The sequence below is a fragment of the Sebastes fasciatus genome, chromosome 4, assembly GCF_043250625.1.
Source record: "Sebastes fasciatus isolate fSebFas1 chromosome 4, fSebFas1.pri, whole genome shotgun sequence".
Taxonomy (NCBI): domain Eukaryota; kingdom Metazoa; phylum Chordata; class Actinopteri; order Perciformes; family Sebastidae; genus Sebastes; species Sebastes fasciatus.
In genome coordinates this window covers 15,266,277-15,284,813 of record NC_133798.1, presented here as the reverse complement: position 1 = coordinate 15,284,813, position 18,537 = coordinate 15,266,277, and the positions used below count along the sequence as shown (strand labels likewise).

The window sequence follows — 18,537 nt, the reverse complement described above, 5'->3', positions numbered from 1 at the left end:
GTCGTCCAACTAACAATTATTTTCATTATCAATTCATTCATAAAATATGTCCATTAACAGGAAATATTAACAATCCTCACGTTTAAGAAGCTGGAACCGTCAAATGTTTTGTATTTAGAAAATAGAAAGTCAGAAGCCGAGAGAAAGTTGGAGGGAGATGGATTGAGATAGCGAGAGGGACAGATGCTCTTCATCCTCAAGTTATATTCAGCAAACTTCAAAATTAGAACGAGGCACAACTTCCTGATACACCCACACACACACACACACAAACTAAATAGTGCGAGTCATTACCTCCAGGTGGCCATAGCCAGGTGGTGTGGATGGCGACCAGATCTCCCAAACAGGTGTACTGGCTCTACTTCCCCCGTCCATCCCTTCTATTTAAATTGCCACCATAGGACAAACTTTCACACTCCACGGCAGCAGGAAGGCCACACCCCACTGGTGGAGCATCTTTCCTGTCACTTTTTGAACAGCATGCATCTCCGCTGCGTGCTGTTTGCGCTACAGCATATGCGCACACGACTGAAAGCCCTTACCCTCTCCTACCTGTTCCTCTTTTACAGCTCCCCAAATGTAAACGCCATTATGGCAACAGAGGGAGAAGGCCATAAAAAGTGTGAGAGAGAGAGAATGAGGGGCTGATGGGTAAAATGTGGTATAGTTTAGATAAGGGCAGCGCACCTGAAAGCTCTAGTTGCAGTCATCCATGACGCAGAGTATCCACAGAGGGACCACCAACTGGAGGGTGATTTCATATATATATTTGGTATGAGTGTGTGTGTGTGTGTGTGTGTGTGTGTGTGCACGTATGTTTGCTGGCCTCAGTAGCGTTTGATTGCACCGTGTGGAGACCTCCAACAGGCGAGTGAAGTGTTTCAAGTGCACCCCTTCAGCAACAATATGTTTCATTCCTTGACAATATGATTCAACCCTGCAGCAGCCATTAGTCACTGTTCACTCAGCTCTACGACAGTCGGCTGAACAGCTCCAATGAACCGAGACGTATAAGTAACCACAGTCCAAAGTGCGAGAAAAAGACAGAAAATAAAAAAACAGCAGTTAAAGTGGGAGTGTCTGTTGTGTTTCATTCTGCTCTCTCTCTCTGTTCTGCTCGGCAACATTCAACTCCATTATTTTATGCTCCATTTTTACGTCACCTCTGTCCCTTTTCCTCCTTTTCATGGGCTCAATATGATAATAACTAGGAACAGTATCACATAAACTGTGAAAGCTGTTTTAAATTGCAGCTTTGTGGCAAAACGGAGTCCGTAAATAGACTCAAATGGCCCTGAACTTATTCTTCAATAACAAATTGCACAATATCACGCTGCCAAGGGTTAGCTCTAGCCTTGTATGTAATGACTAATAATTTTCACAGTGGCTTTCCATCTACACAATTGAGTGTAATATTCTAGAAACGCCACGTTTGTTTGGTTCAATTATTTCTTTATTCTATCAGGTTTACAAATTTTTTAAATTACCAGGTGAAAAGATCTTTCTAATGACTGATTATTATTGCTTTTCACATACGTTTTTTTTTTTTAGAAAATTATATCTTGATCTATTCTGCACTGCTAATTTGCTCATTTCAATTCAATCCCATCTAATTTGAAGAATACCTTTTTATGAATGCACGGCGATTAATCCCGCCGCACACACGATTTGCCACGCTCAGGAGCATATCAGCTTTGCTATAAACAGGTCGAGTGTAATGGTGTGTGAGAGATGGATGTCGCGCAGTGCGGCAGAGGGAACATGTGGATGATGACAAATAAACTGCCTTCGCTACGGGATGTTTCCATAGGGGAGGAATTTCAAATGTCACGGTATTCAACAAACACATGCACATTAATGCACAGAGGCATGTATTTGCTTGCATGTAGTAAAATGTGAACATGTTCTCTCATGCACGCCCACACAGAAACATCAAACTAGATTTTGTCTAATTATCTTAAGCTAGAATTTCATGAAATAAAAACGGATTTGACTTCGGTCATTACCTCCTTCCAGCCGTAAAATCCCACAATCCTTCCAACCGTTTCATCTCTGGTACACGATATTTCAAGACCTGACAGCGGAATCATGAATCATTTTACACATCAGGGTAGAAAATATTAAAAAGATTTTGAGAGAAGGTAGCGAGCAACAATTGGTGTGTGGGTATGTGTGTGTGGGGTGATAAATATCACTGTTGTATCAGTTCTCAGTGGGGTAGAGAGCACACAGCGGAGGCATGTTCTCTAAAACAGCTCTCCTATAGAGGGCAATTTTATTACTGACAGCATGCCCAAACTGTAGGGAACTATCCTGCCGTTTTTATACAGACGCAAAACACATACATAAAGCCACACACACACACCCATTCATACAAACACACAGTAGCAGGTCACAAAATATACAATGTCAAACCCAAATTCGCAGTGGTGGAGGACGTATTCAACCTTTTTACTTCAGTGAAAGTAGCAATACCAGTGTAGAAGTACAGTAGTACAAGTTAAAGTCCTGCATTCAAAATTTTACATGAGTACAACAGTAGCATCAAAATTAAAGCTAGGGATGGTAATCTTGAGAAATTAGCAAGAGTACGCTAGATTTTTTTTAAATGATCCAACCAAAAAACCCAGGCCAGTGTTGCCAACTCTTTTCCAATGAAAGTAGCTAGTAGCACTAGCTCCAAATGTCCCTAAATCTAGCGAGAAAGTCGGCGACAGTCCGTCGCTTCAGGCCTCCCTCCAAAGCCACTCCCCCAAAATTATCATTATGAACATAAACATATCATAATGAATGTAAAAAAGAAGCATGCCTATTGTTAGTACTCACAGCTGTCAAGCTAGCAGCTTGTGGAAAACTCCAGTGTCGCGCAATGAGTGCACGGGCAGAGTGCGCACAGGTAGACAGGCAGGTAGCCCGTCTAATTATTTCATCTTATTACAGTCTACAGATTTCAGTTTTTTTTCTTCTCTATATTTGTCAGAGCATTTGATTTATTGATTGCAGTTGGGATGTAATGAGAAGTAGAAGTATAACAAAAAAATGTTTTTGAAGAAGATGACCAACCCTAGCTTTAAAGGTGCTCTATACGATATCCAGAGCATTCCCAATATCCCCACAGGAATCAATAAAGTATTTCTGATTCTGATTAATATAGCAGCAAACAACTATTTGCTATGTAGAGATATAGAGGAGTAATGTCTACCTGAGCAGAGAATGAAGTCGCTCTCCCTCTGTGTGTGTGTTGTATTCTGAGCTTCTCTGTGCTTTGTTTACATCGTTGTGCCAGCCTTTTAGTGCATGTTCGTGCATGTGAGCATATCCCACTGGCTATCTCACGACCGCCACTCTGCACTGCTCTCATACGGCGGTTACAGCTGATAATGTCGTCCTGATCAGCGGCGTCGGCGTCACAGAAGCATAGCGCCCTCTGGTTCCCCCTCAGGTAAACACTGTTAACACCTTCAGCACTTTTGCAGTTGTTAGCTGCGAGCCGTCGGCTCAGTCATCGCCATGTTGAGAGCCGCGTGGAGGCAATAGATACTATATGCTCTGAATTTCAAATTTAGCACCTTAAAAGAATATTATTTTATTGGATTATGATTATAAATGCATTAATGTGTACACCACTTTAATGTTGCAGCTGGTAAAGGTGGTGGGACTAATTTTAATTACATTATGTGCTGCCGGGTAGCTTGTGAATTTCCCCCAGGGGGATCAATAAAGTCTCGTCTTCATCATCATCATTTATTTGCTGATTATTCTTTGTGTTATTAATCTGAATTTGCAAAGTAATTACTGGCTTAAGTTATCAAATAAATGTGGTGGAGTAAAAAGTACAACACAGGGCTCTGTAGTGTAGTGGAGTAGAGGTATAAAGTCGTGGAAATAATGAAGTAAAGTACAAGAACCTCAAAATTGCACTTAAGTACAATACTTGAGTGAATGTTCTTAGTTACTTTCCTCCACAAATTCCTCAGCTGAACAACCTTTTTAATGTTCCTGCTATATTCTGCCGCCACGCTTGGTTGCTCTGCTCTTGTTATTGTCGGAGAACGCGAGACGCTTGTCAGACAGGAGGAGAAAATAGAAAAACTTTCAGCTGCCTCCTCCTCCTCCTCCTCTTCCTCCTCCTCTCTCTTCTTCTTCTACTAAATCTTTTGTCATCTCTCTGTGCTCCCTTGTAGTCTGGTGTGCCTTCTGTGCTAACCAGGCCCAATTAATCCTACGCACAGACAAACACAAATACTCGCCAACAGGTCCCGGTCTGCGTTCAGTCCCTTATGGCATTGATGGATTTTCATTAATTATGTGTGTGTGTGCCATTGTGTACCGTTATACAAGAGGCAGAGTGTTCAATATATGTAAGGTTTTTAAAGAGCATTGAAGATGTTCTTGTGGCTTTATGCATCTTAATAATCCCTGTCAGAATGATACATAAACAGCTGTGATAAGACCTTGACACATGATGAGACATCGGAGCGATGCGGTGAATCAGACTGAATTAACAGCAATGTCAAATTAACACAGTAATCAAAGCAAAGAATATATAGTGTGCCGTGAGAGACATCCACTGAATGTCCTCCATATCATTTGCTTTTCATAGATTGGATTTGTGGTCTTTCTTGCATGATGTTGGGCACCGCTACATTGACGTAACATGACTACATGCATCACATGAGTCTTGCACATGAATGCGTATCAGTGGGCGGGATTATAATACCGTTTCCATTTAAAAATATAGCCCTAAAACTCCACAAGGAACATGTTCTGATATTAGGATTTAATTTGATGCAGTACTTGTTGGTAAGTTGGTACTTAAATCACTCTGCTATTCCACAAATTTAGGTCATATATTATTCATTCAGTCAGGACCACGAAGTCATTAGCGCCACTCAGATCATCAGCTGATTTTCCAGAGCGCCAACTGCACACCTACACACCGCCATCAAAGAGAGAGGTTCATTTACAAGTCTGCTCCACACATCCATTAATACTGCTGCTACCTGCTAGTGCTGCTGTCACCACTGCACTGCAACCTGATTCATGAGCAATTAAAGTAGTACATTTTATCACTATTCCCAGAACACGTCAAGCATTTGAATGTATATTTCAGAAATCTGTATGTTTTCATGTGAGTGCACTCTAGTCCCACTTGGGGGTTTTTACTTTTGCCCTGCCGATGTGAGATGGCTTTCTGATTGGGCTCAATAGTATCACTCATCGACTTTAAGCAGAATTGTGTCATGATGCTGTGATCACATTATGTTATTGTTCTATAAATTAATGATTATGAAGAACTAAATCCATTTTTGAGGCTTTTGTTTTGCACATGGACCAGTTTGGTGTCATATAACGCGTGACAGTGGACGGTTCATTGCCTGCATGTGATTTTGTATTAATTTGCTGTGTTGAGATACATATCAAAATTATATTTTAATCCGTATTAAAATTCGCCACCATTTATGTGGATGTCCAATCAGCGTTGATGGTGAATTAATTTAATTGAAAATTGATTGGAGCAATAAATCCCTCAGTGCTGCTATATTGACCCAGAAAGCTGCTGCTGTTCTTCCTGCATCCAGCGCCGTCATTTGACGTTACAGTGATGTAGTTGGATACAAGGATGAATTACAGGTGGTTTCAGCTTGGAATTCTCAGTTTTGCCATCTGGGGGCCGGCGTGGTCTAGATGCCACTCAAAAAATAAAACGTCCTAAACCTGTAGTCAGATCCATATTTAAATAAAGTAAAAAAACAAAACAAAACAGAACTTCCTTGTTATCTTGCTTGTATTGCAACTAGCTATGTTTCCGAAAGTGAAACTGGCACCCGAAAATATTATGTAAGTAGTATGAGTGCAGAGGACGTTTTGGATGAGGATACATTTTACTGTGTTTTGGCTGACTCGAATATTCAGCCTATTTATTGGAGCCGAAGAAATGCAGCGGAGAGAGGTTGAGGCTGCAGCTGCATTAGCCATGCAGGAGGATGTGGCTGGTGGTCGGATCTCGGCACAATGCATCCTGGTCATGGGTGTCTGACGTGGGGGGGCAGATACGCTCTCATTGAAATCAGCTGTCTGCACGGCTCCTTCTCAGCTGTCTCAAGGGCATAACCGCAACCTGAACTAAAGCATTTATTTACGCCTCAATTCAATTTTTCCGACAATACACACATAAACGTGAGGTTGACGCCCACTAAACTGGCACTGAATAATATATCTATCCACATTTTGCAACCGGCGGAGCAGAGTGTGCCATAGTGATGCGCGGGTCAGGCTTTTTTAAACACTCACACCCATCCGACCTGTTATGAGACCCCATCCACACCACCCACCTAGTGTAGGCTTTAGCCTAGTGTTTGGCTGCACTGTGTAGAAAAAGAATGGAGTCCACAGATACAAGATTTAACCTTTTTCGACGCGCTTCGAGCGCCGATCAGTTGAGCTGAAAGCACACTCACTGGATGCGCTTGTTGCTGGATGCACAGCACCGCTCTAGCCAACGTGTGTAGCGGCGACCCACTTTTCCCATCCTACAACGCTGGACTGAGAATTGTGTTAAGTTTGCGGTTTTATGTTCCAAAATGCAAATGGTAACTTTTTTGTTGGGGGTAGTTTGTAATGTGTCTGTTCAGAACATGGTGGTTTATGTTGGTAATTGTCATTTTTGTGCTGGTATAAAGTTTTAACCATTAGTTAGACCAGCTGCATTTTAATTTCATCCAATTTGGCCCTCTCACTTCACTTCCCTTGATCCTGCTACATGTAGGCACTGCCCGCATGGCTTTGCGAGCAGGAGAACTCTGCTTTCTGGGCCACTATATAGCACACGCTGAAGAACTTATATCTTCAATAGACTACATTTACCATCAACACTGATTGGACATCAACATAAAATGTGGTGAAATTTCCCTTTAATATAAGTATAATGATTTAAACCACATCACCAAGCACCAAAAGGTTCTTTTGACCTAGTTGTACTTTTCAGTCAACCATGATAAGAATGTTTCAGACGGAAACTGACAATGCATTCATCACCCACAGCTTTCAGCTTTTGAAAGAGCCATAGCTGAGCAGTAAATACTCATTAAACATTAACAAAACACAGTTTTTCTTTCTCTTTATTCTGTGCGTTCTTCATCCAACTTGTACCGTTTAGAAGCGCTAAAATATTCTAAACCTTCACTAAAAACACCATTGCCAGTGTGTGTGTGTGTGTGTGTGTGTGTGTGAATAATTTAAACCAGCACTCTACATCTTCATCCAATCAGGCAAATGTGGGAACCCAAAGGAATAGGAGCACCATTCTTAGGATCTCTTCTCTTGTTGCATAATCGTATCAACTTAACAATGACTCTAGAAGCGAAGTGACTGCAGATCAGTGCTAACATTAAAGCGCGCTTTTATGCGAGCAGCTCGTGGCAAATTAGGGAGAGAGAGGTGCGTTGAATCTAAGAGAAGCTGATAGGCTAATACATTCTCATCTTACATTTAGAGGCCGTTGAACTGTTATGATCCTCCACACTCTGACACCTGATGAGAGCACTCTAGATATGTTAATACATGCACACATGAAACTACACGTGTGCACACAGAAGAGACACACCACCTGCTTTCCAGTGTCCAGCGAACACTTGAGCCATCGATTTCCTCCTCTATGTGAGCAGTAAAAGCCCTCTGAAGCAATTATGTTATAAGAGAGGCTGCACACCGCCATGAATTGACTCTACACAGAGCATGATCGGTACAAACTGCTACTTAACAGTTAGAGAGACACTTTACCGGTAACAGCCACAAAACCGGTCCTAAGAGAAGCTCCCTATTTGTCAAGCTTATTGTTAGATGTTAGCAGGGCTTTCTTTCGGTCATCCGCACTGGCTGGAGAGTGAATTAACTGAGCCGTTGAGAAATATGTGTGCGGTTGTCACAGGTACTTACTGCACAGACTTGGAGGACTGGGACCTGAACTTGCTGAACTCGCCTGGAGCGGTCCACTCTGTACCCAGCTGCAACACACAAGACAGGAGACACAGATCAGAGCGAGTGTGAGAGAAAGAGAGCGCACCAGTGTGAGAGCAGCAGCATAAGAAATGTTGAAGCACGGTTTGCAACTGAAGAGTACTCATACTGAAAAATCCATCTTAGAAAGAGAGAAAAAAAACATCAACTTTATGATTTTTAGGCGATGATAATCACTATTTTGGAAGGGCGCTGTCCAATTACAAAAAGTGGACCCTGTCAACTCATTTTGAATGATTGTTTCCTTGGTTATCATAGCACAGGAAAATGAAGAGTAATTGGAAAAACAAGATAATAGCCCCGAAGCAACCGGGAGAGTCAATCAGGAGGCTGGAGATGATGGGCAAAGTGAGCAAACAGATGAGAGCGAATGGCTATAAACAAGACAGAAAATCAGAAAGAGCCATTCCCTGCCAATATTGAGTCTAAGAAGCCAGCTCATCGGGACTCTTGGGGCTCTCGTTTTCGGCCCCGCGGTTGAATCAGTGCCCATTCATTTCCTCAGCAAGCCAACGCGAGTAATTAGGGCCCCTGCTGCTGCTGATCCATAATGAAAGAATAAGGCAAAGATCACAGTGAGCATGCCTTTAATTGTTTGTGCTGGCCACACTTCAGGGTTCGAAACTGGTCAGAAAACACTGCAGCGCGTGGTGTTAACACATCACAAGAGCCTTTCAGCTTGTAAATAGCTGCTGATCCTCACTCTGGGTACCGCAATGTTTTCACAGCGAGCAGCACACACAGTAACGCACACCTACGAGATAATAACACACACACATATGAAATGGCAATTACACAATGGCACCTCTGAACGTGTTTGCTGGCATGAGAAGAGAGCCACTATGGGAAGAAAACCTCAAAAAACAGGCAGTAATGTCTGTCCAAAACCAAGCAGGCCCCTGGCTGTGCTGAAGCCTCTGAGAGGCTCTGTGAAGCAGTTGGCTGAAGAGGACGAGGACACAATGTGCGCCACTGTGCCTTCACTCCAAAGCCCACAGCATGCTGCTGCCGTAGTACATTTCCACACCAACAGTTTCCTCACATATTCCTCCTCCGGCACAGGAAGAAACGGTAGAAGTTAAATCACTGGGAGAGATGATTTTAATGAAAAAGGGAGTAAAGTAGTAGATTAAAGCCCACTCAGCTAAACTTCATTTACTAAGTTTACACTTGAGATGGAAACTTTCCTTTCCAACCAATACATATTTAAATGTGTATTGACATTCAAATAATGGCAGCAAATTACTTTGTGTTGATTTTTCAATGATGGTTATGTGAAGTTGACAGATGTTGGACATTGAAGTGGATGTTTACTCATGAATGATGTGATGCTGATTGTTATATGCCGATGCCGGTTGTTATATTTCATAGTAAATGGTTCGTGGACAACGGTGTGCACCAGATGGTTTGTGGACCATTTGACATCAGACCGTGTTAAAAGAGCACTCCACTGATTTATTAGTGCACCTGTAACATTGCATACATTTGATATAGGATATTCAGCCGTGTTGTTAGTAATGTAGACTCTAGCCTCAAGCACAAATGAGATCTGGTAAGCTCACTTCTTTCTAATATCCACCCAGATTTGTTTCATTTTCAAACTAGTCTTAAGCCCCAAAATCACTTGAGGCAATATATCAGACTTTGCGCTGCTCCATCTGGAGCCACAAAATACTTTATAGGCCTACAACTTTTTCACACATGCAGAAGTACTCCCCACCACCTGTGACCCCCTTTACACCTTATATTAAAATCCGTCTTGTATCCAGATTGTATCTAGATATGATTTAACCTGATTACATTTACAACTGGTATTAATATGTGTCTCCAGTGTCCATGCTGAGATCCGATAGCTATATATGTCTGAAAGGGCTGTGAGGAAGGCTTTATGCGCACAGGATGCAGCCAGGCACTGCAGGAGAGGCGTTGCATAATGCGCGGACACATCAGCCTCAAAACGCCGCCATTTAAGGGGGGAGAGGGCCCGCAAATGTGATTTCAAAGAGATACGTCTACACTTGCACACACAGAAGGATGAGGAGAGGAGACGCTGAGCCCAGACGGAGCAGTGACGGTAATCTAGGCTGAGAGAGCGCTGCAGGTTGAGCCTCCCAAAACCCGGTCGAAGCTTTGAATATTTGCTGTTGATTACTACGAAGCTCCGGAGCCCAAAAATGGTACTTGGGACAGCCCCAGCATTACATATTTCCACCCACGTAGTTGTCGTATGTAGATTTAAAACACAATTGCATTTACTTTCTTACTTGTGTTCAAGTGCATCCCTGACCGCCTCTGGAGGGGCTTTGGCTGATCGGATCACAATCCGTCCTCAATGCGTTTTGTGTGCATTTACACTCGTACTTTCATGTGGTCAAGCACTATCCGATTGCAATCCAATCACCCAAAACACATTTTAATGCCAAGGGAGTGTCTGATGTGAAGGTCGGCGCATATTTGTCCATAAAGAGACCTAAATGCTCCACTCACTGACTGTCTGGAATATCAGTCACAGCGTGACTTCCAAACAACATGGGTTCAGTGCTCTTCTGGTACACCAGCACACAAACTTGTGTTTGTTGGCCTAGCTACCCACTGCACTTGTCAGTCCCTCTCCTCCATGTCATGAGTGTTGGCTGGTATGTTTGTATGTTGGTCGAAAGACAAAGAATAATGTGGCTCAGTTCTGATGCTGCTGGCTTGTGAGCACTGCAACGTTTGGCTCTTGGACACCAGTCAGCTCAGCAAAACAATTACATCTGCCTATCAATCCACCAACACTGCGACCTGTTAATGCCGCACTTAAAAATGATCTGCATCAGTCACAACACTCCCACTGCTTTCTTCTGTATTGCCCTCCGCTTGTTTGGAAGATAAATACTTGTGCTTCACTATACTAGTCATTTTGAGCATGTACTGTGACACTTTGTTTTGCGACATAAATAAATGAAAGCTGACACTCATTTAACTCTTCGACTGCTTTCATTTTTCATTATCGTTTGTTCAGCTCACGACCGCAGAAGGTAGTGCAGTAGAATCTCATTTGAGCTAGTCTCCTTCAAAAGAATCATCATTAAAATAAACTCTGTGTGACTGCTATCTAAAGAGAAGCAGCCAACCTTCAGTGAAAGTTAAATAACTTTGACAAATCAGAGCTGAATGGAGTAGGGACCTCAGCAGAACTTTAAAATCTTTCAAAGCACAGAAAAAAAAGAAGCCGCGACTTAAAACTTTGCACTGAATATAAATGGGAAACTTGCGAGACAATACCATTGAAAATGTCTCTGTAGTTACTGTACTTGCATGTTTATATTCTCCCTGCGACTGAATTGTTTTCTCTGGAAGGAACAGTTGTTCAGATGAAAAAGAGAGTAATCACACAGCAGAGGCAGCCGGGCAAAAATATTCATCTCGGCAAGACATGTTATCTGGTGCTGACTGTAAATGTGGTAAATCTTTATATTATGTATTTTGACATAAGTGAAAAAAATGTGTCAGGCAGAAAAACATGGTCATTTCATTTGTTTCCAAAGAAAATGAAAATTCAGAGGAGAAATTCAACTTCAGCGGCAGCAAGCAGACGAGTTAACATGAAGGTAAATGTCCTATTGAGATGAGTAAAAGCACTTTCATCTTACATGGTGCCTGAAGCAAGATATTTATAACACCTTTCCACCTCTAAAGCCAGACTTCCTCATTCATAATGTTACATACAGAACAATATCGTTGCACAATACAGGTGGAACATTCTTTGCAAATGTTTGTGATTCATGCAACACCTTTTCCCAGCACAAATATACTGCATATTATGTTTTACAAGTTCTGAATTCACACAGTAGCTCATGAACATTTCTTGTACGTATGTATCACTTGAATCTGTCAGTAATTCAAACAATCTCCTTCCACAGGGTTTTAGATGCTCTTTATTCTTTTGAGAAAAGGTATAAATTGAGGGTTTTCAAATATGTAGCTTCACACAAAGGAGAAAAGCATTAGTGTCAAGGGGCAAATCTCCTTCCAAAATTAAAGGTTGGTTTTCCTCTGTTCTTCTTTGTCAGATGGTTAATCAGCTTTACGTGAGCAATGGCAGGATCAAAGTCATTGTTACGAGGACGAAGTACGTGCAGCGCCTCAGCTTATGAAAGTGGCAGATGTTCTCCAAGGTACGCGTGCACATGAGGTATAGACATGAGAAACACACACACACACACACGTATGCACACGGACATGATTTCCCACTGAACGATGAGTCATTGCTTATTGAGAGCACCAAGTCCTCACCAGAGTAGGCGGTAGGTAAATCAGAAGGCAAGCAGCCAGGGAGGCACAAGGGGCAACTTCTTCATATCGCATCTTAAAAACCCGCCCCCTCACTGACATATTGTCTTATTTTGTTTCTACATCAGAAGTCTCCTCAGAGAAATAAGGCAGGGAACTTGGGGACCAAATTTCTCAAACTTAAAGCAGACAAACAACCCAGCAGACATACACCAAGCTCGCTCTAACGTAACCTCTCCCTCTCTCTCACACACAGACGCAAACACACACACTCTGTGTCTCTGTGTGAACCTCACCCACATATGCTGGTACCTGGAGAAAACTAATTTCAGATGGCCACTGGCCCTGAAACACTGAAGAATGAAACACAGCACAGGGTCAAGAAATATGAGAAATATGAGTGTGTAATGGAGCTATGGAGACATTACTCCTCTTTCCATACGAGAAGAGAGAAGTTATACTGTAGAGAAACAGCTGACCTGTGCGATAACTTCAGAGTGTTTTCTTTCTCTTATTCTGTCTCGCCTTCGGTGTGTGTTTTTCATTTGAACTTGGACTTGCAAAGTTTTGTGTGAGGGGCGAGGCCTGCATACAGTTTCTGGTTGCTTTCATACAGTCATTCATGTTGGTAGAAAACAGAAAAACAGGAAACCTGACATTTGGAGAAATGTTTGAGAGAAGAATAGCAGCATTCTTCTTGTCAGAATAATGGCTACACTCCATTTAGCTGTGTCCGCGCGTTGACCCTGGCATTGTGCATGTTGGCTCCCTAAAAACCATTATTTATACTTTTAGGTACACCTGTGTTTTTGTTGCTACAGCAAGTAAAACTGTCCTCAGTGAGAAAGGTCTATTCAACTTACTTAATCAAATGAAAGGACAGTAATTCTACAGTTAAACTTTAAATAATATAGTGAAAAATACTAAAATAATGGCCCATTTTTACACGTTGGAAGCTAGACAGAAAGCCCAAGAGACTGAAATGAAAGCAGTCTCTGTCTCTCTCTATATATGTCTGACTGTCCTGTCTCCGACCGTTCATACGATCGATTTTACACTTGGCGGGTGTATTGCTGAGGACCCAAGGAAGTGCAGTGTCAAGTGCGAGCTCTTGAGATCTACGGGACATATTTATTAGTGCGTTATGTACACACTGTGTAGTGTATGCAGAGGGGACCCCTATTAACTGTTACACCTGCATGCTGGTAATAGCTCGTTCTCTGTCCCTCACATTCAAGAGCGGATACAGAAAGAGAGACCGGAGATCTACGGGACATATTTCTTAGTATTTTTCTCGACAACCGTTCATCCGATCGACTTCACGCTTGGTGGGTGAATTGCTCAGGACCCAAGGAAGCAAAGTGTCGAGTGTGCAGTTATTTGGATGAGCAGTTCCCGAGAAAGCTGCACAAGCAGGCCTATATATAACAATATATGATATATAACATTTTTATGACAACGCAAAAAATATATAAATAAATAACATTAATGAGGGTTTAGCAACTTCCACTCTTTTAAGGACTAAAACTATTCAATATACTATACAATCACAATCCCCTGCTTATTACTAATCAGTCTGTTTGCAAACATGAACGACAGACATTTTGACATGTCAGAACAGTTCATGGCAGGAAAAGCACAGGTGTAACTAATAGCATTACTTATGGCTGCATGCCATTTAGTTTTAGGGCACTATTATTATTGTGCATTCTTGCTCACTGTCTTCATTAATGTCATTAATTCCACCTGTGTTGTTTCTGCTATGACAACTCACGTCCGTCATGTCTGCTGTGAATAAGACTATTGACCCCGCTACTCTATGATTTAGTTGATAAATCATTCACACTTGACTGCACTCATTCCCATCCAGGCACAAGTTCAAGCCCCAAACACGAATAACTGAATAGATTACTACGAAGAAAAGAGTAAGAAAAGAACTAGAATTACCGCCTCGTGGTTGTATGTCTCTGCCATCAAGGCAAGGTGCAGTTTACATCCATGTCTGTCCAAAATGTCACACAATGTTAGACATTTGTGTGAAATTGTCAAAATTAGCTTATGCATTCTTGAGTTATGGCCAAAAACATGTTTTGTGAGGTCACAGTGACTTTCGACCACCAAAATCTAATCAGTTCATCTTCGAGTCCAAGTGGATGTTTGTGCCAGATTTGAAGGAATTCACTCAAGGCGTTCCTGATATCACAAGAATGGGACGAATGTGAGTTCACTCAAAGATATTAAAAAATATACTGACTGCATCACTTTGACCTCGGTACAGAGTCAGACAACAGAGAGTCACTGGTCTAATTGCAATCAGCTCAATGTGAAAATAAAAGCACAACAGACGCACAACAGTTTTTGGTTTGATTGTGACCTCTGGGTGCACTCGTCTCATTAAGCAGAAATACTCGGTGCTTTCAAGTGGCATCATGTTTACAGTGTTCATGAGACGAGTCCGTTGGAATGAAGTTTAGGTTTTCAACGGCGTTTTTCACTCCTTCGAGGCAGTCACTGATTTTCATTCATTTTAGTCTGGCATAACATCACTCTGCAGATACTTCAAACCGGCTCCAGTCTGGTAATCCATCACAATTATCCTCATGTCTGTTTTTATTGTTGTCAAAGTTACATTATCAATGGCTGGTTATACAGCTGTTAGAGCAGTTTGAATCAAACGCAGTGCAAACACTAACGTAACTGCAACGAGAATAAAAACAGGCATGACGTGCTGCTGGCTGTGATGGATTGCCTATCTCAAGCAGGTTTCAAATTTTTATCTCGGGGGGGCATCCATTCTCTACCAGTTTGTTTTTTATCTTTTTAAATGGATTACTAGATGCATGGAGTTCGGAAATTTCAACTTGGAACTTCAACAAAGAATGAAGCCCATTATACGCTTGTCATGGTTCTCAATCCAAAATGTGCTATTTATTATCTTTAGACAGATGTTGTTACCTGGCAATAAAGTATTTGAAAAACACCAGACATGCGGCAGGCATTTTGATTTGTCATAGCCGGTAAAGCACAAGCGTTACTAATAACATTAACGATGGCTTCGTTCTATTCAACTGTCCCAGTAAGACATGACAGAGTGACAGTGAGCCAACATGCACAATAGCAGGACCCTGAAAGTGATGCAGCTAAATGGAATTCAGCCATCATTTATTTTTTATAATTTATTTTGTCTTTGGTTAAAAAGTCCAATAGAAAACTGACCTTTTTCATCCATCCACTATGATGACCCGAGCTGTCAATGTGGGAAAGTGGGTGTTTTGTTTTCAGATGTTGCATCACTTTGGAGCAAAACTCTTAAAGAAACAATACATTTGGAGGATCTGTTTGCAAAAATGGAATATAATATTCATAACTATGTTTTCATTAGTGTATAATCACCTGAAACTAAGAATCATGTTTTCGTTGAATGAGAATGAGCCCTTCATATCTACATAGGGAGTCGGTCCTCTTCAGGGAGTCTGCCATGTTGCTCCACCATGTTTCTACAGTAGCTCAGACTGGACAAACCAAGCAACGGCTCTAGAGACGTTCAACTGCTGTTCAAGATGTTTATAGTGCCTGTTATAGAGTGCTCCAGGGATGACGTATTTTTGTTGGTCAACCAGGAAGTCAGCATCACCCTGGGTTCCCTCGATAAAAAGCCAATGACATTTTTTCATTGGTTTTTAGATTATTGTAGAAAATAAGCTCTGTGGCAAACAAACGTTTATGATACTTACACGTTTAGTTCAGCAAGATAATCTCCACAAATGAAAACCACTTTTATGATTTTTGAACTGTAAATGCAATCGCCAGAAGTAAAAAGCTAATGTTAGGCTATAAACGAACTACACCACGGTTGCATAAGCATGAGGATACACGAGGCTGTAACAGCGGTTACGAGTCAGCGTGATGACATTTAGTGGTCTCACTTAGCCACTTGTTAGCAACCGCCTTTGTTAAGACACAAAACGGCTTCAAAATTCACGAGTGGGATATTTGTTTACGTATTTTGCGTTGTAGAACAAAACGTTTTTTATCAATTTATACAGCTTGTGTTAATCACAGACTTTATTTCAGCATCTAACTAAAAACTCATAAAAAAAAAAAAAACATTGACTTCCAGACGAGGGGACCGGAAGTGCTAAAATGCTAACTCATTTCCGGGTTTTAGGACTCCTGCAGCACTCTATTAGTGACAGTCTTGTTTGTCTGAGAATGAGCAGCTACTGTTGCTGTCGTGTCTAATATCGATTACACTTCCCCGACCCATTTTCCTGTGTGTCCCTGTCTGTGTGATTGTCTTTTTTCGCGTCTGCTTTTTGAACCAGACAAAACAAGTATCATATCACATATGACATACATCAGTGCTGGCACGTGTCTGCACAAACACACAGATATGAGCACTACACCGGTGCATGAACACACACACATATATACACATGCTTTACGGCTCTCTCGATATCACACGAGCCCCGGTCTGGTTCAGTGGGAAGCTCTGCGGGAGCTGTCGGACATTCTGATTGAAGGAAAATCTCGTTATAGATTAGCCGCGGGCAAAAAAATATGATTAATGGCATGGCGGGACAATGGATGATCCTTGCTCACATTCATATGCGCACAGATAATGTCCCAGCAGGTCTTAGGAGAGTTTTCTTATTAGAAACCCCACTTCTCTCCCCTCCAATGCACTGACCACAGCGAGCTGGTATGTGAAAGGGGCCGAACAGAGGAACCAACCATAACACAAGGTCAATTTTGTCTTTCTGGGTCTGTTTGAAATTAACTGCATGAGAACCAGGATTAAAGGACCTCTACAGAGAACTAGTTTTTGTGTGTGTGTGAGAAAAACAGAAATGGACCTCCGTAGATGACGTCACCTTTTAATTAAGATGCCCTGCGGTGAATCAGGAATTATCAATCGCATCCGGTACATCATTCCAAAGATAGCCACGAAACGCTGACTGGGGTCTCCACGGAAACGCCACGGACACGCTTCAGCTCGCTGCTTCTCATCCTAACACAGCTAAATGTCTCATGGCAGCACATTCCATATATAGCCAGTTCACTATCAAGGACGACATTCATGTGACCACTGAAATATAAAGTAACAATCCTTTAAAATGTGTATTTTAAGAGCAGTCAGTCAGGTCAGGAAAAGAGCAGGAAAAGCAGTAAAGCCATTAGTATGAGCAAAGATAAGAAACTATACAAACCTTCAGACACTGACACGGACATACACTCTGATGATTTAAAACTGCATGTGTTTCTGCCAACGAGGTTTCATTATGCTAGGGGGTCAAATTTGACTCGGTGCTTATAAAATTTAGATACCTCCTCCTTAACTTCTTGGAATAACTCCAGCAGCTGCCAAAGCACAAAACACCTCATGAAACTTTTAAGGATATTTTCCCAAACCATTGGACTTTTCACTAGCCATTAAATAAAACACACACACTCTGCAGGAAGCTCACTCAATTAAATGAGATCCCTCTCACATCCTAGTCCATGCTAGGTTCAAGTCATTGTCTCAGATGTTCTTTATTGGGCTTTATTATATTTACATATATATAAAAGTACTGTATGTGTTTAAAAAAGACAGACATGCTGTATATTTTGAACAAGTGAGACCAACAAAGCAATGACTCTTTTCAATATATATTTTTTTCTGTCTTATGTAAAGACAGACCACAGAAAATGTGCCAGTTTGTGTGTCTTATAATACTCCATAAAACAGATGGGTATATTGTAACATGTTCACTTAAAGGTGAAATTCATCACTTTTTTTTATCTTGATGTCCAATCAGTTTTGATGGTAAATGTAGTCAGTTGAAGCAATAAACTCCTCAGTGCTGCTTTATTGGCAGGAAAAGTATAGAGTTCACCTGCTCACGGAGCCATGCCGGCAGTGCCTACATGCACCAGGATGCATTGCGCCCTTGTATGCTTCTGACGCCCGGGGTCCCCGCCGGCCATATGTTTCCTCTTGCATGGCTAATGCAGCCGCAGCCTTTGCCGCTCTCTGCTGCATTTCTTTGACGGTATACGCTGGCTCGAATAAATATGGCTGACTAGCCGAGTCAGCCAAAACACTGTTAAATATATCCTCGTCCACAACATCCTCCGCACTCATAATTTAGGATGCCGTTTTTGCTTTTAGAAATGTAGCTAGTTTGCAATACGAGCGAAGAGAATGAAGTTCTGTTTTTTTTAAAACTATTTACACAAATGGAAATCACAACAGGTTTA

At 41.7% G+C, this 18,537-nt stretch overlaps 1 protein-coding gene across 1 annotated transcript in view; it reads right to left on the bottom strand.

Moving 5' to 3' along the window:
- Nucleotides 1–18,537, bottom strand: part of LOC141765925 (N-acetyl-beta-glucosaminyl-glycoprotein 4-beta-N-acetylgalactosaminyltransferase 1-like) — a 163,703-nt gene that overhangs the window by 39,518 nt on the left and 105,648 nt on the right. The window contains exon 7 of the mRNA XM_074632235.1: nucleotides 7,939–8,006. Within this exon, the coding sequence (XP_074488336.1) occupies nucleotides 7,939–8,006 (68 nt within the window). The remainder of the gene's footprint in view (nucleotides 1–7,938; nucleotides 8,007–18,537) is intronic.